Here is a 23,674-nt window from a genome sequence, read left to right as displayed (position 1 = left end):
CTGGTATAAATTTACACTTGCCTGAACAGACTGGATTCCTGTGACAGTGGTCACAGGGGTTCTTGAATGAGGGGAGAGATGAGAATGTTGACTCCACGTTCAGAAGGCTTGATGATATTTGATGATATATATATATATATATACTACATTATATATTTGATGATATATATATATTTGATGATATATATATATTAAATTATATAGTAATATATATTACATTATATAGTAATATATAATGTAATATATATTTCTTTTTAGTATAGTTATAATGTAATATATATATTACATATATATATATTACATTATAACTATACTAAAAAGAAATAAAAGGAAAGGTTTCCTCTCAGAAGCTAGCTAAGAATAGAAAGGAATGAATAACAAAGATCTGTGGCTCGGACAGAGAGTCTAAGCTATATGGTTTGTGGTTGGCTATTAATTGTGAACATTCAAGATGACCCAATCAAAAATCCACCTGTTGCATTCCACAGCAGCAAATAACCATTGTTTGCATTTTGTCTCTGAGGCCTCACCTTCTCAGAAGGGAAAATCCTAAAGAAAAGGATTTTCACAAAAAGATGTCTGCGACAGATTCCTGTATATTTGAGCATTCTGTTAAAGGCAGCCTTGAACTTACATGCACAGTTTTCAGATATGAGATGAGCCAACACAAGAGGTTCTCTTTTGTCTGACTTTATTCACAGAGGTAGTTCCAACAGCAGTTCCATTCACTCAGGCTTGCTAAAAAAAACCCAGAGTTGGTGGATCACATTTGGAATTTAGGTTAACAAATCCCACAAACAGCAGGAAAGGTAACAGTGAAGAAATACAGGCTCTTTATCCTTAGAATCATACCTAGATTATGGCAGTGCTTTGTCCTTCCTGCCTCTGTTCCCTGTGACAGAATACTGGTTGGTTTAACATTCACATGTCACTAAACATGGCACAACAACTGAAGGCACACTCAGAGGGGAGGGATGTTGTGCTAAATTATGTTTAACTCTTTGGGACTTAAAACCATGGATGGAAAACCTCAGGGATTTTTAGATAACTTCTGTGGTTTAGATATTTTGTGGGCACTCTAGTTTAGGAAAAACCTGAATTACATTTCTATGTTAGAAGCTAAGAACTTTGGCAGTTATGATGGCACACATGCATGGAGTGTTGATTGATATTGTCTTGATTTAAAACAGTAAAGTCTACAGAGTGTTGTAGAGGAGGTGAAGTTTTTGTAGTACAAGAGCCTGTCTGGGACACCAAGTTACCTTCTGTGGCTGAGTTACCTGCCAGAGCAGGACAGGGCTGTTAACTTGGGAACCACAGGATTTCAAATTTTTCTGAAGAATAATTCAGAACAAACCAGACCACAAAGGAAGTGATGACAAGTTGTTTGCAGTTGGAGGTGAAGCATAGACAGCAGTCTGCAGTACCTAACTCAGGAGTTAAAGCACAGTGTCAACAGAGACTTTTTGAAATGAACAATTTGATTTAAAACAAAACCCCCTCACAACCTCAGTAATTCTCTGATCTGTTCTGCAGTTATTTTTAAAAATAACTGCAGTGAGTACTGATTAAATTGTTATAATAATGATAAACAGTGCTAAGAGGGATTAAAGCCAAATTACAACTGCCTTGTTTGCATGGTCATTCTTATCTTCCTCCCCACAGTTAATAATGTGCTATTTTATTAAAACCTGAGATCACATTACAAAGACAAACTCTTAGAGCTCATGATAAACACTAAATTTCATTTAGTGTACTATTCTTAGTTTTGTCTGGTCCATTTTTTGTCTCCTTACAGTCCTGGAGAATTGAACCTTGGGAGGTAGAAGGCTTTTACTGTCCCTCCTGGGAATACTTCCTTTTCAGTATTTCATGGAAGGAACAGTAAAGGTACACAGGCTGCAAATTCCTGGTTCTGACAGTAAGATACTTCTGAATTAAGCATGACTCAGCATAACTGCAGAGAGTAATCAGCAGGAAAGAGAAAAATAATTCAGGTATTAATAGACATGCTGGGCATTACCACAAGGTAATCAGTTATACCTGTTCTCAGGAGACTTTTTTCTCACTGATTATGTTTTCACCTGCTGCAAGCTTCTTGTATAAATGGTGCAGTTTATCTGGCTGAGGGGCTTCAGCACCAGGAGTCAAGGGAATTTCAAAGTCAGAGGAGCTCTGGGAGTCCCTCCTCAGCTCCAGATCAGGAGTCCTGGAGCTGTCACTTATTTCTGCCAGCACATCCAGAATGTGGGCAGTGCCATCTTCTGCAGCTTTCTCACAGCCTTTGCTTTCCAAGCCACAGGCACCATCGTGGGCACAAGGTCTGTCCTGACCTGGTGGCTGCCCCCTGCTGCTGTCCAGCTGAGTGTCCCTGGGACTCTCCTGCAGCACAGGAACCACTGCTCTGCTCCCACCTGTGCTGAGCTCCAGGGCACTTCTCTCCTGGGAGGTGATGAGCACTGTGTCCATTTGGCTGTCCCAGCCCTGGCTCCCCTGCTCTGATATGTGTGTTGACTGAGAAGAATTTTGGGAGGAGATGTGTGTTGAGTCACTCACTCCATCTGAATCGCTGAAGAGTGACTGGGACCCACCAGCATCTGCTGAAGATGGGAGGTGATCCTCATTTTCAGAGCTCTCCTCTAGTTTATTACCTGTAAAAAATTCATCCCAGCAAGGGACACTGGCATTAGACTCCTGCTGGTCACTAGTTACTCCATTGAAATTGGCTGTGGAAGTGGCATCTGGCTCATGGGAAAGAAATTGAACTGCATTTTTTTCATCGTCACCTTCATCATCTTCATCATCATCATCATCATCATTTGATTCTTCACAGTCCACAAAGTCTACCTTGAGGGAGGTGTAAGTTGTGGTCCCTTTGTAACTTTCTGTGCTCTCATTAATGTTTCCTTCAGAGTTTTCAGCCTGTCCTGTGCTGGAGGGCCTGCACTCCTCTCTCTGCTCTTTTGGAATCTTAGGCCTTGAAGAAATTAATTCTGAATCAAAGAGATCATCTTCATCTGGGAAGAAACAAACAGAAGATCACTAAGAAAAGTTCACATCTCTGCTAAAATCTTATTGAGAGCAAAGTTTTAATAAAAATTCATTTCGTATAAATTGATGAAAATAGTTTTTAACCCAGCTAGGATTTTGCAGGATGCCATTGTCAGTGTTTGCCTTGCCTTGTCTAGCACAATGCCTGACAGAGACAGAACAAGCTTTCCTAGGGCTGGGCTGGGACTGAGGGAACAAACTCCATCCAAAAACTTACAGGGCTGTTGAGCATGAAGTACATTTTAAGACTGCAAACAAATGTGTTTTCACACAGTTAGTGCTCTCTCATCCTCCTAAGTTCACATAATTTCTATTTCTCCTTTCCAGCTGTTGCTTTGAACACACAGACTGTGGTGAACACCAAAGCTTTTGGCACCTCTGCTTAGTCTCAGACTTCCATTTAAGGTGCAGTAGCAGCAGCAGAACCTTTACCTGTATCAGATAATTCTCTCTTGTGGGCTCTCTTCAGGGTTCCTAAGGGCTTGTACCTGGGTTCCATGATTCTCCTGTATGACCTGCATAATGGCTTTAATCTGAAGGGAATGAAAAAAGCAGTTAATATTTAGAACTCAGCAGATGCTTTCAGGAGCAAGAGTAAATCCTTTAACTTGTTTTAAGTACAGTGCTCCATGCCTTTCATAGGCACAGCAGCAAAAATGTTAAAGCAAAGGCAGCAATACCTAGGGCAAAGTCTTTGATTCATTGGTGAGCTTCAGCAGCTGAAAGGTAGAAATCTGTCCTTGCAATATATTTACCTTAAAACATGTACATTTTTTGGAAACCATCTAGTTCCTTCTTTATAGAAGACAAGCTGACAGGGCTCCAAATCTGACTACAGTTTTATTCAGTGATTATTAGGTGCAAGTCTCCTTTCTTAGTAAGGAGGAAAGGAAAAATGAACAGGAATCTTTGTTCTGTCCAGACTAAGAGACACCACAGCTCTCCTGCTCCCTGAGGTGCTTTTTAAGCTGCCAACATCTACAGCAGCACAGCAGAACTGGCCTCTCTGATGCTGTGCAGGGGAGGAGTTCAGGTCCCCAGAGAAACCACCTTTAAAAGAAACTTCTGAGAAGTAGCAATGATAAATAGAAATGGGTCACAGGACAGAGTGAGATGAATCTATATTCAGCTTCCTCCCAAACAGAGTTCACCAGCAGAAAAGCCTCTACACACAGACAGAAGTAGAATACAAACTCTGAGACTCAGCTCAACATACACGTGTGCTTCAGAAAACCCAAGTCTGTGGGACTGAATATAGAAAAAAATCTGAATTATCAGACAAGTAAAGCAAAAGGCAGTGGCCCTCCTGAGATGCTGCTATTCAGGAGGGGAATTGTTCTTACAGGAACAGAGTTTGAATCATCCCCTCCAGCAGCCCCTTGTCACTTACATTTCCATAACTTTGTCCTCTGTCCCACCCACTGGCAGTACATTGGGATACACGTTCACAGGACAGATATAGCTCAGGAAATCCTTGATCTGAAATCCAGAAAAGAAGAGGCAATTTAACAAATTACATCAACAGTTAAGAATGTCACTTGGGCATTCCTGATGGAGAATGATGGCAGAACTGATGCAAGCACATCCAAAAGTACTACTAGTAGTCTTTATGAAAAGACCAATGTAGCCCACAACTCTGTCAAAGTGGGGATCTCTGGAACAAGGAAACAGACCTGAAAGGATGCTGAGAACTCAGCCTCACCTAACACCTCACTGCAATCATCAGTTACTACACAAGACCATCCCTGTCCCTGAAAGAAAAGGCTGGGCAGACCTGGAATGTGATCCAGTGGTTCCTTGTCCTTTTGTCCTTACTGCTGCTGATCTTCTCAAATATGCATTTTTCTTACTGGAGTTCAAGTCTCCAGTTATGCAGATCAGGTATTCCTTTCCTATTCCTAAAGTCTCTCCTGAAGTGCCCTGTAAAAGCCCATTATGACAAAACACACTGTTTTTTCCAAGCCTTACTCTGTCATCTTCTAGAAGATCTCCAGTAAATTTCTTCAGGAATTGTGTCTGGTTTGGGGCACTCCTGCTGAGCACTGGAAACACTTGCAGGTTACCCTGCTATCTGTACATACATCAGGGCTGCCCTGGGGTGACCCTCAATGTTATTGCAATTTTGTATCTAGCAGTCATTTACTGTTATGTTTTTTGCCTGTTGCTGGTGCACTTGTTAGGAAACTGTTATTTTTTCACTTCTATCTACTCCAGTTAATTCCTTGCTGGTGGAAAGGGATTACTTGAACCTATAAAGAGAGACAACTTGTGTTCTCCTTTAAATTGTCTCAAACCAAGACAAGGACCCATCCACTTTTGCATGTGGAAGTGGGAGTGTTAGAGTTACACTAACCCCCATATTCCACCAGCAAATTCCACACTGGGACCTCCATTTAAAATTCTCCATGGCAGAGCAAATTTATACTTAATCAGGAGGTTAAAAACAGTACTGCCTTCCCCCATTTTGTAGTACAAGACTTTGTGACAGTTCATTGTTAGAACTGATCCAGTTTCAGTTCAGTTTCTTAGGAGAAAGTGTTTTTAGAGCTGTATCAAGTCATGCTAAATGAAAGTGTGTGATTGTGGGGAGGATGCTGCCATAACCAATTTCTTTTTAGTCTTTTAACACAGGAAAAGGGGCAAGAGCAGCTGTCAGGATGAGAGAAAATTTGGTTTAAATATGTGGGCTGAGAAAAGAAGGCAAACCCACCCAAATCTAAGTCACAGCAGATAAACAACATATTGTCAACTAAAACTCCATGCTTTAAACATTGCATAGTTACACAATAATCTAAAATAGAAAGGCAGTCAAAACAATTGTAGATGTGACCTATACATTGAGAACAGAACAGGAAATAGACTTGCAATCCTGCCCTACTTTAACAAGGTCCTCTGCAGCTACATTAAAATGAATTTCTTTGTCATCAGTATTCAGAACTTCCTATGTCCTTATGTCTTATTACTGACAGGTTTTTTCTTATTATGACAAGTCATGTCATCCACACCAGAATAATCAAAATCCTTTTCTATTTTTTTTAATCAATGTATACTCAGTACTAGAAGTATACAAACCTCACTGTATGAAGAGTGGAAAGAGAAACAAGCTCTGTAGGTTCTCTCCCCAGTCCTAAAAAAACAGAAGAGGCACAAAAATTAGGTAATTGCTCTTCATCCTGGTCAACAGACCAGCATAACCCACACTTGAAGTCCATTCTGAGATTCAATTATACACGTATCAGGCAAGATACAAACCTGAAACAACAGGTTTCAGGGTGGCCCAAATGCTCACCTCACTATTACATTGGTTTTCTTCTTCCTTTCCCCAAACCACATTGTGGAGGGTTTGATGCTGATCACTTGCAGGGGAGTTCCATTGAGGCAAGTCATCCCACAGGGCAGTCTGTTCCCTCGGAAGCAGTCATCATCCTGTCCAATGGATATAAAATTAACTTCAATGGTGACCTTTTTTACCCAGAAATTAAGTAGCATAGTATCTAGCCAAACCAGGTTCCTCTCTCACTTCTAATTACCTTGAAAGACCCTGTCACACCTTGGTTCTTTAGTGCAGCTGGAAAAGAAAATCAGTCAGAGACCAATGCCCCAATGTGCCATCTCAGGTTCTATCTGTGTTCCTCCAAGCTGGAGCCCCCAGTCTGAGAGACATCCTGGAAATGGATGGCTACATACTAAAACCACACAGGCACCATCTGAGCTGCTTTTGATACACTGAAATGGGTAACACCTGATTGATCCACACTGCTGCTTGTTCAATTCACTTAAAAACAATTTTCAGGCTTCAAATACAATTAAATTACTTCTAGCATAAGCTAAAATATTTTTCCCTTTTTTTTCTTAAAAGACAAAACAAAACAACTTCAACCCACAAACCAAGGTTTTTACTCTGCTTCACATTAAGTCACCATTTCACCAGTTTTCATTAAGCCAAGAGGCCCCAAACATCAGCACCTATAACCACATTTTCATTTTCAGAGCAAGGTCAGGGGGGACTGTGCAGAAGGAACGCACCCGAGGATGCCGACAGGCGTGAATCTGCGTGCGCTGGTCTGTGGTAACGTGGCACAGGATTTCTGGCATGTTCCTGAACATATCAAGTTTGTTCGTGTGCACCTAGAGAAAGCCAGAGTTTACTCTTTATTAGTGTTTGCAGACTGCAGCTGGAGCAGCTGTATAGATGTGATTCTGCTCTGCTCAAATGCTGGCAGGTATTTAAATTATTACTCCCAAAAATGTCCAAGCAGAGATGTGTCAGCCAAAACTTGGACATCTAGAACAAGTAGAACATACTACCTATACTGAACAAGGATGAATACTCATGAGAAAATCACAATATATATACTATTAATGCTGTGTGCAAATGACTTTTATCATTCACAAAATAAAAGGGAGTGAGGTAAACACTGAGCTTGAAAACTGGGAATTAAATTCTCTTTGGAAAGTCCAGATGTTCCAGCCTGAAGTCAACTAGCTACCTCATTCTGAGCACAACTGCACTTTTCAAGGGAAGTTAATGAAACAGGCATAACTGTGGCCTAGAGCAGCCCTCTGAACAGCCATTGGCACCTCAGTGCTGCCCACAATCATCACTGAGGATCTGTTCCAAAGCAGCAATTAGGGAAACATTACCTTGATTCCAAGTTCCTTGCTGAGGTTTATGAATAAATACTCATATCCATAGGCAGCTTTGCAGTTCAGCCACACAACATGATTACGAGACAGTGAGGTCCAGCTTCGCACTAACTCCAAGATCCCATTTAAACATTCCTCCTGAAAAGTGTGGGAAGTGCTGTCAATCATCTTGGAAGATGCTTCCAGATTGCTGGGATTTAGTAATGCAAAATGGCATTGCCTTGTAAGACCTTCCTAACAAAGGGGTAGTTAATGAATTAACAGCTTTAAGGGCCTTTCTTCTCACAATTTATTAGACTTACCCGGCTTGGTATGTGATAAAATTTGGGATCACAAAAAGTAGTGTCCAAATACACACTCTGGATGTCTTTTACCCTGGAGGATAGAAATGTAATACAGAGCAAACATTATACCACAGTGCTAAGATACACCACTTCCTCTCTCTTCAAAAGGAGGTAATTCTACCTCTTGATTACAAAGAATACATCAAAGGGGGCTTGTAACTGCAGTATTGCAATTATATTTAATCTAGACTAAAAAATGTGGAAAAAATAATGAATACCTGGCCAAATTGCCCATGCCATATGATCTTCTGTTCTTTTTATATTCTACAAGTAGCTCACCTGGTCCCTGAATGCAAAAGCTCCATTCTGGCTGCTTCTCCTTTTGCAAGCCTGAAGTCCCCTGTGTACAACACAGTGCCATTCTCACCTTCAAACAGAAACCTGCAGACAGCAACATTTGGGTCAAGCTCCTCATTAAATGCCAGGTGGTGAAACATTTAAAGTGCTGAAAGGACATACATGACTGAACCTGGACAGTGACCAGCTGGCAGAAGTGTCACCACTACATCTTCTTTCTGGAAGAGAGGGGTTAGCATTATCTTCAGACTGTAGTAAGTACTACCAGTACTTTTGTCAGCACAGTGAGAGCAATGCATTACTCCCCACAGCCTCCTGCAGCACTTAGCATTGCTTTAAAACCAGAGAGTCTCTTCACACTGCAGCCACCATCCTGTCATGGCAGAAGAGAGGACCAAGAATTGTATGGTGCTTATAAAGCAAGTTGGACAAAAGACAGTTCTACATCCTTGGTTCCTGGTGAGCAAGTACAGAATAGTTTGGGTTGGAAGGGATCTTTAAAGTTCATCCAGTCCAACTCCCCTGCAATAAGCAGGGACATCTTCAACTAGATCAGACTGCTCAGAGCCTCATCCTGACCTTGAATGTTTCACTGTAAAATACTTCTTCCTTCTATCTGGTCTGAATCGAGCCTTTTTTAGTTTAGAACTACCACCTCTGTTTCTGTCACTACAGGAGAGGAGGGGCACACACATTTTAAAAATAGCTTGTGCACCTCAGATGCTGCAGCTGTGTTTCCTGTACTCATGTAAACAGCATTGCTGCCCATGACTATCATACAAATCTTTTTTCCCTATAACTTACCTCACCAGATGTTTCATCTTCTAAAGAAATCTGAGTTGGTGTTTCAACTTCCAATGCAACCTGTAACAAAATGATTAATTGCATTATAGGATTTACTGAATGTTCTGTTTCATGCTTATGTCTAGTTATTTATTATGTAGACATCTGTAGCACTCACTGTGGCTAATGCTAAGCCTGTAAAATTAAACTCATTTTCCCGTAGTAAGTCATAAATTTCCATTTCCAGTGGAATAAATTTTCCTTAAAGTTATCTAAAAATTAAATGGAGATACCTCAGCCAAGGTGTGCATGCCTAAAAGAGTTAGAGCATGTTGGACTTCTATCAGCAACAGCTCTTGTTCCTCTGGATGGATCACATGCCTTATTTCTGGATGACTGCAAAGCCCAAAAATCCCAGTCCCACAGCAGTGGATCTTGCTAGAACAACTGTGTGCTGCAGGACTTCCCACTGCCCCCTATTACCAGAAGCAGAGCCCACAAATCACTGGAAGGACATCTTCCTGTATTTGTGCAGAGGTTTTTATTTTTATTTTTGTAAAAAACCTCATGTTCTGTTTTACAATGCCTATTTTATAATTAATAATTATTATGTAACTCTTATATAATATATAATAATATATTATATGAATAGATATAATAATTATGATATAATTATTTTTATTTCTGTAAAAAAACTCATGTTTCATTTTATAATGCTTGCATCTGCAAAGGGAAGGAAATAACTTCATGTCACACTTGTACATAACACTGATCCTTTGCAGTCTGGCTCCAAACACTGGAAATCATGTAAATTTATTACGTTTTTCAGTGATTTTATACTACAACTTCTTCATGTTATAGTTCATTTTCCAAAAAGCAATCAGAAATTCATATAACTTCAGATTATACACACTCCAAGCAATAAGAGACTTCAAATGAAGCCAAAGAGAAATAAAGGACAGAAGCAAAGAGACATGAGCAAGGTAAGAAAATGAATACAAATTCAGATGTACAAATGATCAATGTGAGGATGAAGGCCATGTAAAGCTGAAGTTGAGAGAAAAGGAAAAATTTTGTGGGGGGAAAAATAATTAAACAACAAACAGCAACAAACCAATACCACATAGCAAGCAGCAGGAAAGGCACATTGTTGGCACTGAAGCCCTGAAACACTCTATCAACACCAATATTCAGACACTCCTGAGGAGCAGAGAGCTGCTTCTTTCTGAGAATCACTTCTTGATAAGTGCTGTTGTCAAAATAAACACAAACTCACAATATGATTCTCCCAAAACTTGTATTTCCAGTTAGTCAACAACAATTCCTTAGTTACTGGTGAGCAGTATAGTTTAACTTTCAAGCTGTGAGGAGACAAAAAACACAGATAATGTTTTTTAAAGTAGACATGAGGAACAATCTAACAACACATCAGCACCTGGCACCCAGAACATCAAACCCTGCCCTCAGAAACCTCTCATGTGAGGAGACCTGCAGAGCTGGAAGCCTGCAGACTTCCCTTCTGCACAGCAAACCCAAACCTAGCCCTGCCTGCATGGTTTGCAGACACAAATGCAGCGTGTGGTACGTGGTCATGACCTATCTGCTGTTTCTCTACCCCTGCACACACCCCTGGAACAGGCATTTGGCACAGCCAGCACACAGCAGAACACACAATACTCCTCATGAAGCTTGAGCTGATGCACAGAGACCTGATGAGCAAAGAGATTCTCTGCTTGCATCAGAGAAGATACAATATCTACTCTAATAAATCAAAGAGAGCCTAGGAACTGGCCCACAGCCTCCCTGGGCTCATTACCACATTTGGTCATCCTCATGATGAAAAAGGTGTCCCTTGCCCTTTCTTTATGCACTTCCATGAAAAGTCTGGCTCCATCTCCTCTACACCTACCTGCAAGCAGTGATATATGATTGCCTCCTACTCCTAAGGCTGAAGACATCCAGCTCTCCCAGCCTCTCCTCACACATCACATGGCCCTGGCCCCAGACCAGCGTGCTGATGCTAACACCTATCAATTTACCATCCAGGGGAGCCCAGGCTGGACACAGTACCCCAGAAAAGTCTCACACATGCTGGCCAGAAGCAAATAACTGTCTCCCTCAAACTGCTGGCTGCCTGCTTGCTTATACACCTCAGAGAGCACAGCTGGCCCCTTCACTGCACAGACACAGCACTGTCTCTGTGCACCAACACTTCCAGGAAATAACAGAGAGATCCTCGTAAACATCATGGAGTTCAACAAGGCTAAGTGTACCTGAGTCTGGGCAACCCCTGGTAACAAAACAGACTGAGGGATAAATAGGTTAATAGCAGCCCTGCAGAAGACTTTGGGGTAGTGGTGGATGAGAGGCTGGCCATGAGCCAGCAGTGGGCACATGCAGCCCAGGAAGCCAATCTTATCCTGGGCTGCATCACCAGCACTGGGCAGCAGGACAAGGCAGGGGGTTCTGTGCCTCTGCTCCACTGTGGTGAGAGCCCCCTGCAGTGCTGCACCAGCTCTGGGCTCCCAGCACAGCAAGGACAGGGACCTGTTGGGGCAGCTCCAGAGGAGGCCACCAAGATGCACAGAGGGCTGGAGCACCTCTCCTATGAAAGCAAGGCTGAGATACCTGGGGGTTCTTCAGCCTAGAGAAAAGAAAATTCTGGGCGGACATTACTGCTACCATTTGATATTTAAAAGGGGCTTTTAAGAATTATAAAGAGGGACTTTCTACAAGGACAAGGGGAGCTGGCTTCAAATTGAAAGGGGGCAAGCCTAGATGAGATACAAGGAAGAAGTTTTATACAACGAGTGAGGGTAGTGCGGCACTGGAACAAACTGCCCAGAGAAGTTGTGGATACCCCATCCCTGAAAGAGTCCGAGGCCAGGTAGGAGCAACTCGGTCTAGCGGGAGGTGTCCTTGCCCCGTTCCTATCCCGGGATCGATAACCCGTGGCAGTTCCTCGCACTGTTTAGCTCAAGCTTTGCCGCGCACCGGCCGCCTCCCCCCGAGGCCGCCCCGCCTCCAGCCCGTACCTGCCCTCCAGCCGCCTCTTCAGGGCGGTCGCCCGCAGCCCCATCATGTGATCTGGGGAGAGAGGCACGGGGTCAGCCGAGGGACACGCGGGGCGGGGACAACGGACAGGGGGAGGGAGGCACAGGGGGAGGGACAGAAGGCGGACGGAGGGACGCGCGGGGGCGCCTCCCGGCGGGCCCTCACCCTTGTGGCAGTGCGACAGGAAGAAGGCCCGCGCGCGCAGGTTGTCGTGGTCGAAGCGGTCGATGGACAGCGCCGGGTACTCGCGCGTGCGGCCCCCGAAACGGCTCATGGCGGGCGCCGCGCGCTCTCGCCCGCCCGGCCCCCAGCCAATCACGAGGCGGCCCCGCCCCGCGCCGGCCTATCAGGGGCGGGCACGGCCTTTTTAAAGAGGCCATGGCGGGCGGTTGCCTGGCGACCGTTGGCGCCGTGAGGGGCCGGCCGTGAGGGGCCGGGGGGAGGCCGTGAGGGGGCCGTGAGGGCGCTGCCATCGCGCCTCGGCCGCCGCCCCTCCCCGCCCCGCCTGACAAGAGTCCCCGTTTTGCGTCTCTTGAACCGAGGTGGGCCGCCTTAAGGGCTGGGGGGCGGGTTGTGGCCAGGGCGATGGGAGCAGGGTGAAGTTACGGTCGCAGCGTAGTTACGGGTGCAGGCCGGGATGTCTGCCTGAGCACCTCGGGATGTACAGGGAACTGTCGGGTAGAGTAGGCAGAAGCCACTGGAAAGAGGAGAACTTAGATTAGATGTTAGGAAAAATTATTTTACAGTGCGGGCAGTGAGGCGCTGGGACTGGTTTCCCAGGGAGGTTTTGCTGCCCCAGCTCTGGGACAGTTCAAGGCTAGGTTGGATGGGGCTTTTACCAAACCGATCTCACTGAAGGTGTCGGAACGAGATGATCTTTAAGGGCCTTTCCAACCCCTTAACATCCTATGAAACACCTTACTTGCTCTGAGACCCCAAGCAGGTCCTGTGTTTGCTGAATTGGGTTAAGTGATGTAGGCGGTACCGCCATCTCCTCCCTCTGCTGTGCCCCAGGGCCTCTCCTGCCTGGGGACATGGTGCTCCTTGTAAGGGCTGAGGATGCAGCAGGGCTCCCTGGCCTGCTGGATACCCTGGCCTGGAGCCAAGGTGCCCCTACTCTTCAGCCTCAAGTTTGCTAGTGAATATGGGCATTCACCCTAGGTACACCAAAATGGGTGAAGGTACAGACACCACCCCTCCCCAGCACCAGGCACACAGGCTGTGACCCACAGTCCTGCTCCACCTGCTGGCATGGAGCCCCTCACTCATGACAGCCCTCCCCCAGTAGCTAATTTTTCAGGATACATGCTGTTCCTGCTCTGGTGGATGGAAACTTAGTACCCCCACCTACACCAGATATCTTAGGTGCTCATACCCCCAGTATGACTCCCAGAGCTGGCACCAGTGTTCACTCAGACGCAAATGTCACCAGGAGCTGGCACTTTGTCCTTGCAGCACACACACACACATGTGGAATACAGAGTTTGTGCAGAGAGACAGTTAAGATTTAAGAAGATACAATAGGGTAGGACAGTCTGTGATGATCAGGTGTGGGGCTTAGCTGGGCATGTAATACTGACTGGTCCTGTTTTACACAGGACAGGCTTATTTTATATTCCTTTCTGTCTATTCCCATCTTTGTTTCTCACTGCTCCTGCACAGATCTATACAGTTCCATGGATTCCCACACCTCTCCAAGTCTGGGTCCCCCTGGTTAAATCTTACCAGTGCAAAGTCCAGGTTGGTCTCCCTGGATGTCATTCCTGTAGTTTCATGAACTCCAGCATCTATTAGTGCTGGAGTTGAGGTTTGTTTATCAGTGTTTGTTTTGTCAGGTCGCTGTGTCTGCATATTTTGTTTGTTTCCCCCTTTTTCCCAACTGACAAGGTCCCCAATCAGATAACCTTGTTAGAATAAACATTCTCACATTCTTCACATGCCACAGGTTGGTTCTCATCATCATCTTCCTCATTTGCTGCTCAGGTTTGAGTCCTCATGTATTTTTTTTATGTTTTCCTCCCTTTCCTGTAACCCCGTGTTGCAGTGAAAGTGGTCCTTGGGCAGATGCCCTAAGGGAGCAGACACTTTCCTCCCACAAACCCTCACAGCTTGTGTAACTGTTCAGGAAACCACCATCAGCAAACCCAGGCTAGTTAGGATTCCACAGTGTTATGATTAACATCAAAAAATGTGTTCCCAAGGCCAAAGCACTCACTGTTTACCCTAAATCAGGAGCTGGCAAACATTGTCATCTCAGCAAAGTCCACTTCACTGTTCAAAAATTCCCTTTAAAGAAAAGCGTTAATATTAAACTGAATGTTTTCTTACCATTCTCTTGTCTTCTTTATTTGCTTTTGTCTGTCTGTTGTCTTCTGTCTCTTCCCTGAATTCCTGGCTGGAGTACAGCTGTCCCCTGCTCTGGTACAATGAAAACAGCTCTGCCTGGAACTTGGACACCCAACAGACAAAGAGTACAATTTTTAAATAGCAGCCCCAAGATGGGATGCTTTCATTATATGAAGTCAGTAAACTGGAACTTTCAATATATGATCTTTATTTTTTGGGCAGGAATGCCTGTGGACAGGCACTGTGAATTAATGGTGACTCAAGAAGAGCCAGACCTACCCACATGTGTTGAAGAAAAACCTTCATTAGGTGAATCCAGCATGTCCAGTAAAGAAGTACTTAACACTAAGGACATGTAAGTTATCACAAGACACTTCATTGCATTCTAGCTTAGCATTTATTAGGATCTAATATTATTGCTAATCATATTGACTGTTTAAAGTCAATATTGACTGACAACAGTTCTCATCAAACACTGATAAAAAATACAGAGCTTGAAAAATCCTGTGATGGCTACAAAAGAGCCCTTTGCAGCACAGGAGAAACAAACTTACCCTACTTACTACCCTGAATTTAGAATAGGCATCTGTGCTTATCCTGTTAATTTGTGTTTGATACCTCATAACCAGGTGGGAAAATTACTTTTTTAGTTTAGTGAATGGCTGCTTTCAATTGAAAACTGCTGCAGTGCCTGGTAAAAGAATGCTTGGAGTACTGAACTGCAAGAAATGGTTTAGTGGTGCCAGAAAAATGCCCTTTTACATATTTTTATTGGTCTCTAATAAATGTATTTGATAAGAGATGAAAGGCCCTTTCTTTGTCTGCTGCTGGCTCTCATACAAACAGGTGACAGGTGTGCAGGCTTCTTTCTGCTAGTCCACATTGTGATAACAATAATTCCTGATATAATTTTTCCAAATATTTTTATCATGTGGTGCAAGACTTTTTTTCCCAATTTCTGCTTTTCTAAAAGACTCACTTAGTGACATTTTGCATTTGATATGATTTCAGCATTCAACTTTTCAAGCTCTCTGTTGATATAGGAACTTGCCAAATAAAGAAATTGGGCAGGGTTTGGAGGCAGCATGGTGCCCAGAGGGAAGGAAACTATTCATCTGCTCACTGTAAAATCCAGAAGCTTTCATTCCTTGGAGATACTTTGCTAGTTATGAAGCTGAAGCTTGGTGACATTCCAAAACTGGGAAAGGACTCATCTCTGATCATACCTGCTAGGCATGGTAGTGATGGGTGTGTTTTGCTGGCAGAAGCAACAAAAGTTCTATTTGAACAGCAAAATAAGATATGCTTAGGAAAGCAAATACAATGAAAATCAGAAATCAAATTATTTATTTTTTTAATGTAGTTCAAATCCGTCCCTGGCGAGTATCCACTGTCTGCAATTTTTAATTGCTTTTTTGTTGCTGTTGTTTTTAGTTTGTTTGGGTTTTTTCTCATTTATCTATTTAATTAATTTCCTTTTGAGTTTGAGTTCCAGCTTGTCCCAGTTCTGCTCTATTCAGGTTTAGCAGCTGATTAACCTGTTTGCAGTGTCTCAGCAGACTGAACAAATGCGTTTTGTGTGAGGAGGAAGTCAGTGGCAGCCTGTTTGCTTCAGCAAAGGCAGAAAGGTGAATTCTGGCAGGCTGTGTGCCTTGTCTCCTTATCCAGTTTATCTCTGAGGACCTCATCTGCCATTGGCACTGTGGCCATGTCACTGACTGTGCATTTCTCTTTTCTCCTCCTCTCCCATCCTGAGTGTTTGCTGTTCTTCAGTAACAGCCCAGATCTTCATTCTGTGGTTCCCAGTTTGGGGCCGCTTCAGGAGCAAGAAAGAAAAATCTGGAAGTCTGCCTGCCTGCCCCAAGGGGACAGCAACTGCCAAGATGGGAAATTCAAAATTACTGCATTTAGTATTTTTTAATTCATCAATATGCACAGTTAAATTTTAGGAGGGTTGAGTCAAGATATACACAAAAGTACAGATGAGTTGTGTTTGAGATCAAGTAATGCATTTAATTGGATTCCAACTGCTTATAACTTTTCCCTTTTTTAACCTCAGACTTTGAACTCTGTAATTCCTTTATTTTAAAATTTTGTTCTATCCATTACTCTATGTCCCCAACAAAATCACTTGCTTCTGTCTTCTCTAATTTTTTTAAGTCTAATTTCAGGAAGATGCCTAAAGTTTCTGAAGTCATGACTGAAGCTGACATCAAACCAAAATCTATGCATCGTGCCAAAATATGGTCAGATGTTGTAGAGAACTTATACAGATTTCAGCAAGCTGGATACAGAGATGAGGTGGAATATAAACAAGTAAAACAAGTTGATCAGGTAAGATTTAGAACTTTGTAAGAGTTGCTACTTTAAACTTCTGTCTCATATAAAATGGTTAAATAAAAATGGAGGTGCTGCTTATTTCCTTTCATTTAGGCTAGGTTCTGATACAGTGGCTTTCCTCACAGGTCTGACTTGAATTCTTGAGCTATTGTTAACTGTGTAGAATAACTCATTTCACAGAAGTGAAGCAGAAATACTACCCAGCCAGTGTTTTGTTCCCCATCTCTGATGCATTTAGAAGCATCACAGATCTCTTTGAACAGATGTAGCTGATCTCCAAAGGAATCATTCAGTGTTCAGGAAAGAAATGTTCCAAGTGAGCTCCCTGAAGCTTCCCCATTAGTCTGTCAATAGACTTGATAGGAAACTTGTTGATTGTCCGTGGAGTCAGTCCTGTGCACTGCTACTGCTTCAGTTTGCACTTGGATTGTGTGGTAGCACAGTCAGGCTTTGTGCACATTCAGAGCTTGGCCTCTATCAAAATGATGTCCACAATGCAAATATTTGAGCTGTACTAAAGGCAGTTGTGACACAGGCTCTTGTCAACACCAGGGACTTGTGCCTCTGCTCACTGCAGCTGTTAGTGATGCTCCCCAGCACATCAAATGAGCTATTGAGTAGTGGCCAAATTTCCATGGTTACTCTAGGTTCAAAACAGCAACCAACAGGTTAATACAGCAAACAATATAGCATTTTTATTACAGCTCTGTAATTTAGCTTCTAAAGCAGCAAATATAGTACAAAGAACACACTTTTAAAATATGCTGACCTGCCATGCACATAAGAAACCACAGAAAGTTCCAAGAAACTCACTCCCCATCAAGTTAACTCGAAACACAGCAAAACACTTTGATGTGCATAATAAAATGCCATTTATTATTTTATTGTGGGCTCTGATACCACTGCAAAGGCTGTGGTACAATTTTCAGTAAGTGCAGAAGGAAATCACGTAATTATTGTGGTAGGATCTGTGTGTTCAAGATTTATGGCAGGGCACAGCCCCTGGCAGTTAAACCCTGATGAAAGTTAAAGAATACCACTGACTAATTGCAATGTGAGTGAGCATTCAGTTCCAGCATGCCAGGGCCTGGCAGTGATTCCCTTTCAACTTACATATTCCAAAATTTCTTGTTGAGTCCCCATTAGTCTATAATGCAGTTGTTACTAAAGATGCAATTATAATGTAGGTGGAATGAATATTAAGGTTGTTATGTTTAGACAGACAATGCAAATAACACAGCTGTATGCCTGAAGCCATAAGGTAAGTGATGAAACCACTTCTGGGGCTTCCAGTTAGGGAATGCTCTAGTCTGACATCCTGTTGTCAGCTCTGCCTGGAAGAGAAATAAGATGCTTATTACCTGATTTTTAAGGTTTAGTTAATCAGAAGCAGTCATAGATGCTCAAGGTGAAAGAGCTTCTAAAGCCATAAAGCTGTTAAATGTGCAAATGCTGAAGTCTTTAAATTAAAGGTTTACACCTTTAAATGAAACAGTGAAGAGCACCAGGGTGATGCTGAGTTGATGTGGGACTGATCCTATTGTCTTTGAGACTGATACAGTCTGAAGCTTACTTTATTTTCATTAAAATACTAATGAAAAGCACATTTTTCATGGTCAGAAGGATCTGAAGGAAATCTTGAAATATATGTCAGTCTTACAGAAGCAGACACTTGCAGCCTCTCAGATTACTGAATAACTGAATAACATCAATGTTATATTCCTAAACAAGGTGTTTTAAAATCTTTGACTTGTCCAATTTTAAATTAGCCTTTTAAATATCATTAGATTCCTATTTCTAGGCTTTTCAGATCACATAACTTTATACTCAACCTGAAAAGTGGTTTCTGTCATCTTGTTCTCAATCTGAAAATAGTATTTAGATGCAAATTAGGGTTTCCTATGAAAGTATACCCTATATTCCTTGCAATATCATGCACAAACATCATTTAATGTGAGCATGTTCAGGTGATTTTATATCCTTTTTGTTCTGCTTGTAGGTAGAGTGCTGGCCAGAAACTGGATTTGTTAAGAAACTCCAGAGAAAGGACAATACATTCTATTATTACAACAGGCAAAGAGAATGTGAAGACAAAGATGTCCGTAAAGTGAAAATTTATGTGTATTAGAGTGGTTACTGTTCTGGTGGGTTTGGTTTTATAAATAATTTCTTGAGACCTGTAAGGAAATGAACTGTGTAATCTGGCTTACCTTAAGTATCCATGTCATGCTTAGATAGAAAGGGGAGTGCTGGAAATGTAGAGAAGCCTGACCTATAGACATAGAAACTTCACTTTTTCCTTCCTATAACTAAAAGTCTTATTATTCCTCATTTTTCTGGTTACAAATGCTTTGACATAAAGCTAAAAAGCTGGTAAATGGTCATCATATATTTCAGTTAACTGTATAAGATCCATTGTAAGTACAAGCATCAATCTTTATTCCAAACAATATAAGACACTGGTTAATGTCAGCCACAGTCCCTTGTGGTAGTTAAGGGTTATGAGACTTCAAAGGGCCAAAGTGAGGCCAGAGCATTGACTGACATTTCCTTGGAGCTGAGCAAGAAAAACAAGGAAAGAATTTAAGTGAAGGATGCTGAACAATAAAGTAACAATGGCCAGTGCTGAGCCACAGATATAAATACTGGTTATTGTGAAAGAGTCACAACTGAAATGTCTTTTTGTCTATCCCCAAAGTGTTTTTGTCAGGTGCCAGTATGAATTAGTCAAAGAGGAAGTATTCATTGACTTAGTAGCATATGCCTTCCTGTAGGGGTGTTTTGTGGATTCACAGGTGTTGGGAGCATGGAGTGCAAAACTCCAGGGAGAATATGAAATCCACACTAGGTAATATTTAGGGGAAAGTGACATGCACAGATGATATGTGGCATTTCTGGGCAGAATTCATCTCATCTAACTTCAAATGTCACATTATTAACATCCACACCTGATCCTGGCATTTGGACAGCCTTTGTTATGAATAGAGAGAAGCTCTTGTTGGCACAATTAATTTATTTTAAGTGCAGCTATGTAATGTTTTCTTTGAATGTGCTGCTGTGACATCAGCTCTGCAGCAGCTGCCTGTACCTGGGCTACTGAGACACTCCATGAAGATGAGGGATTGTACTTACCTTCACTCATGAGGGGATTTAATGAAAATACTTTGAGATGCCAAAACTCTTGATAATTGACCAGCAGAACAGACTGTTGTTATGTAAACCAGTAGGTGTGTTTGAGGTAGTTACAAAAAATTTGTTATTAATACTTCCTATCTCTAGACTGTTGACCAAGGGTACCTAAACTTAGTTTTAGGCATGAGTTAGCAGTGTACATTTGACCACCTGTCTCATGGATATTCTTCATTTATTTGAGCCTAAGATGGAAGCAGACTCAAGATGAGAAATAGAGGACTTACAGCTCCTAGTCAAAATAAGCAGTATGAGTGCAATATTTAAAAGACCTCATTGACAATGACTGCTGATGATCTCCTCATCTTATTTAGACCACTTGGAAAGTTTTAGCTTAAATTTGGATGAGCTCTGTTAGAGAAATGACTGAAAGATACTCTGAAGCAACTGTGAAACTTATATTCTCAGAAAGTTTTAATGGCATATAGAGAGTTACTGCAATGTAGAGAAATAAAGCATTGCTGCAATGAATGTCCCTTCAGCCTTTCATTATGGATTCTTTTATGCTTGGAGTGCTCTGGATGTACTTTTTAAAGACAGGACTTTTTGCATACTTTGCAGTTAAATAGTGGAAACAGAGCAATTACCAGATAACCTGTCTATTTTGTCACTTTAGTTTAGTGAATCTCTCTTTCTAACTTTAGAGATTCCTAAAAACAAAATATTCCAGTGGACATGAAAACAGCCTTTAAAGAATTTCATGAAAAATAGATATGGTGTATAGCCAGCTCAAATTTATTGTCAGAAATTATTGCTATCAGCACACACAGAAGTAGTGAGAACATTTGGTACAGCCATTTTCTCAGTCCATAAAAAAGACATAGTTGGGCATTCGAAACCAGGAATTAAAATTGCAGGTAACTTTTTATGATTTCATGTGATTTTTTTTTCCTCAAGAAAGATTTTTAGAAGTTGAAACACATATAAGACATTATTCTGGCATTGCCTCATTTTACCTGACTACTCCTCAATATTTTTGCAATATTGCTGGATGCTTCTGTCTGTATTTTAAAACCATGAGTGTGCATTTCATGCAGCCCATGGATATTTCACTTCAAATAAATAGCATGAGAATTCATGTTCCACTTTATATGAGTTGACAGATCCTTCCCACTTTGAGACAGTGAATTACCTAGATATTACTTACATTTTTCAGCATTGTCAATGTAAAAAAGATTGAATGTCACTGTTATATTTATAAGATTCACAGGATGAAAGAGAAAAACAAGGCTTGTAATTAGCAAGACCAGTTTACAGAGATGGCCTTTGTCAAGACTGGTGAATTTGGGAATTCTCTCAGTTCATTAGGGAAACAGCAGATTTTATACTGGCAGTGTTGGTTTCTCTTCTAATTGTCTTTTGACATCCAGTTTGTGCTAAACTTAAGATGATGTGACCACTCCTCCAGCCTGCCAGAGCTCCTCCTGACCAGGCTTTGGCATTCAGCTGTGCTGGCTGAGCATGAAGCTGATACTTGAGTACCAGCAAGTATCCCTGCTGCCTGTGTGCTGATGTGTCTTTCACTCAGAAGAACTGTCAAAAGAACTCAGTGTTTTCTCTTATCTGACACATCTGATAAGAGAAATATCTGAAATATTTCCTAACTGAAATATCCCTACCTCAGTTTTAAGCAGGTGGAGAGCTACGAGCTCATCTCTTAAGCTTAGTTATGAAGGGTGACACAACAGTACTTATCAACACAAATAATTTCTGAACATCATTATACAAACTCTTTTACTGAATTTTAAAGACATAAAGCACATATTTACAGTTTTATTGCCTAGAGATGAAAATATGTGCCATTTTTCTGATTTGAGTCTTAGTAAAAAGTAATTATGTAACAAATACTTTCCCAGGTGCTTATCTGTTGGTATTTCTCTTATCAGGGAATACTGTACTGCTGTCAATGGCAGCAGCTCAAGGAATTGCTGGTGGCAAGGCTCTCTGTTAGCTTGCAGCTGCCTAAGCCTGATCTAATTCCCTTCATAGCTTTGTACAAGAAGAATAAATCCTTTCTGTGCCTGTAGAAGCTCACAAGAGTAGAGAAAACAAAGGTCCAAGACCTACTTTTCAGACTTTGTGTTTGACTGCTACATGTAGAATGACAAGAGTGCAACCTGGGGTGTTCCAGGCTGTGCTCTGTTTTTCAGGCTTTACTGGAATCCATTTTGGAGCAGTGTTTTCTGACAGTGATACCATGGTTGTTTGATTGCTTTGCAGTCACAGCAGCTCAAAGCTCCACACACAAGGATGGTGGAATTGTTTTGATTTTTCACTTAGGCACCTGAATGGACAGTTGTTTTTCCATCTCTGAAGACAGAACCTCAACCCTTTGGTTTTCAAACATTATTCCCTTCTTTCAAAGAGTTGAAAATGGTTGCCCTCAAAATCATTAAAACAACTTTCTAACTCAGCAGCTGTTGGTGCTGCTTTTCCTCACATTGTCAATACAAATGAGGGCTGCTTGAAAGCAGCTGGAATGGAATTGCCCTATGCTCCTTGCAGGTTCTCTCCTGGTACTTCAGTTCCACTGAATTTATCTTATTCATTGGACCTGCTTTCTCAGTAGCCTGTCTGTGCTGAACACCTCTTAGCAACTGTAATTACTTAAAAAAACCTGCAGTTTCTTTCTTGTTGCAATTGAGACTATATTTAATTCAAGTCTGAAGCACAGCACCCTCACAAACAGCATTTGAGATGGTGACTGGGGAATGTCTACTGACAGCAGAGTTCCAGGGTGGCACCCAAAAAATTACTGCCATGTAACTTTGAACAAACATAATCATTTTTATGGATGCTTTGTTCTGCCAGTGTATTTAGATCCCTCAGTGTAGAGACAGAGAATCTTTGCTGCTTGTTGCTTTTGTGGCTCTCTTTTCCCCTCAATCCTCTCCCATATTCTTTGCCTTCACAGGCACTCCACACTCAAGGATCCCTTGAAAAGCCTGTCCAGTGTCCTCTATCCTGGCTCCCTCAACCAGCCCTGGCTCAGACCTTGAGTCTTTTCCAGGGCCTGGCACACAGCAAAGGTAATCAGGGATGGGATTTAATAAGAAGGCAGGCCAGACTGCATGGATCAGGGCCAGGGCCCAGCCAGGTGATTGTCCTGCCCAAACACTTGCTGTCATGTCTGATCCTTCCAACCTCCTTCCTTGTCATCTTCCCATACTTGTTCCACCCTGATCCTTCCCTTCCTGTGTCTTTGGTCATTTCTGTAAACATCCTGGAGTAAGTTTTATTCAAGCTCCCTCAAATACACCTCTAATTTCACACTAATCATGTTTTCTCCATCTTATCAGTTACAATATTGAGTCAGATCCTCTCCAAAGCCAGAGTAGCTCCTTTAATGGCCCATCAGTCAGTGCTTGGCAAGCTCTGCCTTCCCTTACTGTCTCTCTAATCACCTGCTCGTTAATGCTTGTGTGCCTGTGTGTTTAAATCACTGTTTTCCTCTTTATTTGTTATTTCTGTGATACCAAATAACCGAGCAACTGACTGAAGCAGATGCTCTGCAGTTTCACACGTGCTGTGGCAGGCTCTGAGGGACGGTGGGGAGGCACCCACGCCCCGCGGAGCTGGCCTGGCAGGCGGGGAGATCCACGGAAGGGAGTGCCCAGAAGCAA

General features: G+C 42.2%; 2 protein-coding genes across 4 annotated transcripts; one reads left to right on the top strand and one right to left on the bottom strand.

The window, feature by feature from the left end:
- Positions 1-670: 670 nt before the first annotated feature.
- DCLRE1C (DNA cross-link repair 1C) lies at positions 671-12,502 on the bottom strand. The gene is made up of 14 exons (XM_077179202.1): positions 12,342-12,502; positions 12,158-12,209; positions 10,399-10,483; positions 9,144-9,203; positions 8,502-8,557; positions 8,322-8,423; positions 8,001-8,073; positions 7,696-7,836; positions 7,078-7,179; positions 6,341-6,477; positions 6,124-6,178; positions 4,442-4,530; positions 3,484-3,584; positions 671-3,017 (listed from the first exon to the last, which is right to left on the bottom strand). The coding sequence occupies exons 1-14, from the start codon at positions 12,448-12,450 to the stop codon at positions 2,050-2,052; spliced, it is 2,130 nt and encodes a 709-aa protein (XP_077035317.1). The 5' UTR covers positions 12,451-12,502; the 3' UTR covers positions 671-2,049.
- On the top strand, positions 12,284-23,674 carry MEIG1 (meiosis/spermiogenesis associated 1). 3 transcript variants are annotated; one of them, XM_077179207.1, is made up of 5 exons: positions 12,554-12,718; positions 13,839-13,916; positions 14,745-14,877; positions 16,694-16,856; positions 18,862-21,129. In XM_077179207.1, the coding sequence occupies exons 3-5, from the start codon at positions 14,747-14,749 to the stop codon at positions 18,988-18,990; spliced, it is 423 nt and encodes a 140-aa protein (XP_077035322.1). In that variant the 5' UTR covers positions 12,554-12,718; positions 13,839-13,916; positions 14,745-14,746; the 3' UTR covers positions 18,991-21,129. The 3 variants fall into 3 exon arrangements, with proteins under 3 accessions (XP_077035321.1, XP_077035322.1, XP_077035323.1); XM_077179206.1 differs by lacking the exons at positions 12,554-12,718; positions 13,839-13,916; positions 18,862-21,129 and adding exons at positions 12,284-12,381; positions 22,966-23,674; XM_077179208.1 differs by lacking the exons at positions 13,839-13,916; positions 18,862-21,129 and adding an exon at positions 22,966-23,674 and having other exon boundaries at positions 12,592-12,718.

This window comes from Agelaius phoeniceus, chromosome 5 (genome assembly GCF_051311805.1).
Source record: "Agelaius phoeniceus isolate bAgePho1 chromosome 5, bAgePho1.hap1, whole genome shotgun sequence".
Classification (NCBI taxonomy): domain Eukaryota; kingdom Metazoa; phylum Chordata; class Aves; order Passeriformes; family Icteridae; genus Agelaius; species Agelaius phoeniceus.
The sequence above is the reverse complement of the archived record's forward strand: the minus strand, read 5'-3'. Positions and strand labels throughout refer to the sequence as shown.

What these genes read in the sequence shown, in the direction of transcription:
- DCLRE1C (XM_077179202.1), bottom strand. Translation starts at nt 12,450, where the DNA reads ATGAGCCGTTTCGGGGGCCGCACGCGCGAGTACCCGGCGCTGTCCATC. An exon ending in TTTATCACATACCAAGCCGG is followed by an intron (nt 7,837 to 8,000) that starts GTAAGTCTAATA and finishes CACACTTTTCAG; the next exon opens with GAGGAATGTTTAAATGGGAT. An exon ending in GCAAGGAACTTGGAATCAAG is followed by an intron (nt 7,180 to 7,695) that starts GTAATGTTTCCC and finishes GGCTTTCTCTAG; the next exon opens with GTGCACACGAACAAACTTGA.
- MEIG1 (XM_077179206.1), top strand. Translation starts at nt 14,747, where the DNA reads ATGCCTGTGGACAGGCACTGTGAATTAATGGTGACTCAAGAAGAGCCA. An exon ending in GTACTTAACACTAAGGACAT is followed by an intron (nt 14,878 to 16,693) that starts GTAAGTTATCAC and finishes GTCTAATTTCAG; the next exon opens with GAAGATGCCTAAAGTTTCTG. An exon ending in AAGTAAAACAAGTTGATCAG is followed by an intron (nt 16,857 to 22,965) that starts GTAAGATTTAGA and finishes TTGCCTTCACAG; the next exon opens with GCACTCCACACTCAAGGATC.